We start from the raw sequence: 1,037 nt of genomic DNA, 5'->3' as shown, positions 1-1,037 counted from the left end.
CTCCAGGGAGCTCAGCATTGTCCCTGACTCCTAACCGCCGTAAACAGGAACTACTCCAGTCCCCACACTGTGGAGCCTCTTGTGTACTCACTTTACCTGGGGACCAGCTCTCTCCACCCAGGGCCCTGAGTGCCTGGCGACTCGGTCAGCTCCCTGAGCCAAGGACCCTCTGTGGGCCCCTCTAGGCTGGGGAAGTGCGGGCAGGTGACAGCCCCGAGGCCCAGCTCCGCTCTGCAGGGAGGCTGGCTTTCCTCCTTCGCTCCCATGTCCCATTGGGCACACTCACATCGCCGGCAGGTGGCACGAAGTAGATGCCACTCGAGTCAAACTGGTAGTCTGTCTTGGCCACCAGCTCAGGGCAGAAGAACTTGTTCAGGATGGTGCGCAGCGTGCGCCGGTCCCAGTCGTCCGTCACCCGGCCTCCATAGTTGCACTCCCCGGTCATATAGCGCAGCGCATCAAAGGGCAGGTCCTGCAGTGGGGGCTCGGGTCAGCACCAGGAGAGCGCCAGGCACTGCACTGTGGCTGTGTCTCTAGTACCCTCTCCTGATCACGTCAAACATCTCAGAAGATGTTTGCCCCAGTTCCTTCTCCAAACTTCCCCGTTTGCCACATCTCCCCAGGGCCTCGCCCTCCTTTTGTGCTGTTTCATTTCCATGCAGTCAGTGCCTGGACTCGAACCCTCTGTTCACTTTTCAATGCCTCCCTGTTCGGCTGCCTTACCTGAGCTCCACTGGCTGCTGTGTGCCAGGCAGAGCAAGGCCAGTGGGCTCTGCCCGCAAGGATGCCATTTCCGTACGGGTTCTGCCAGCTGCAGTCACATCTACGTTCATCTTCACATTTATTTTTCACCAAATCTTTAAGGATTTTTGGGCCATTTCATGAATCTATGGAAAAGCTTTGAAAGTGCTATTTCTTTTCCAAGAAAAAGGAGCTTACAAAAGCCAATGTCACTGTGACCACACTGCTTTTCTAAGAGGCTGTGACAGCCAGATTTAAGCTTCCTGCTACCTCAGTAGGTCGGAGTGACTGACGCC

At 56.3% G+C, this 1,037-nt stretch overlaps 1 protein-coding gene across 3 annotated transcripts in view; it reads right to left on the bottom strand.

The window, feature by feature from the left end:
- The window catches only part of Dnah7 (dynein axonemal heavy chain 7), a 268,173-nt gene that overhangs the window by 24,506 nt on the left and 242,630 nt on the right, over nucleotides 1–1,037 (bottom strand). For all 3 annotated transcript variants that reach the window (XM_023712349.1, XM_023712350.1, XM_023712351.1), the window contains one exon: nucleotides 287–472. In XM_023712349.1, coding sequence (XP_023568117.1) covers nucleotides 287–472 — 186 coding nt within the window. The remainder of the gene's footprint in view (nucleotides 1–286; nucleotides 473–1,037) is intronic.

This window comes from Octodon degus, unplaced genomic scaffold (genome assembly GCF_000260255.1).
Source record: "Octodon degus isolate 3935 unplaced genomic scaffold, OctDeg1.0 scaffold00025, whole genome shotgun sequence".
Taxonomy (NCBI): Eukaryota; Metazoa; Chordata; class Mammalia; order Rodentia; family Octodontidae; genus Octodon; species Octodon degus.
This window is presented reverse-complemented; position numbering and strand designations above follow the sequence as displayed.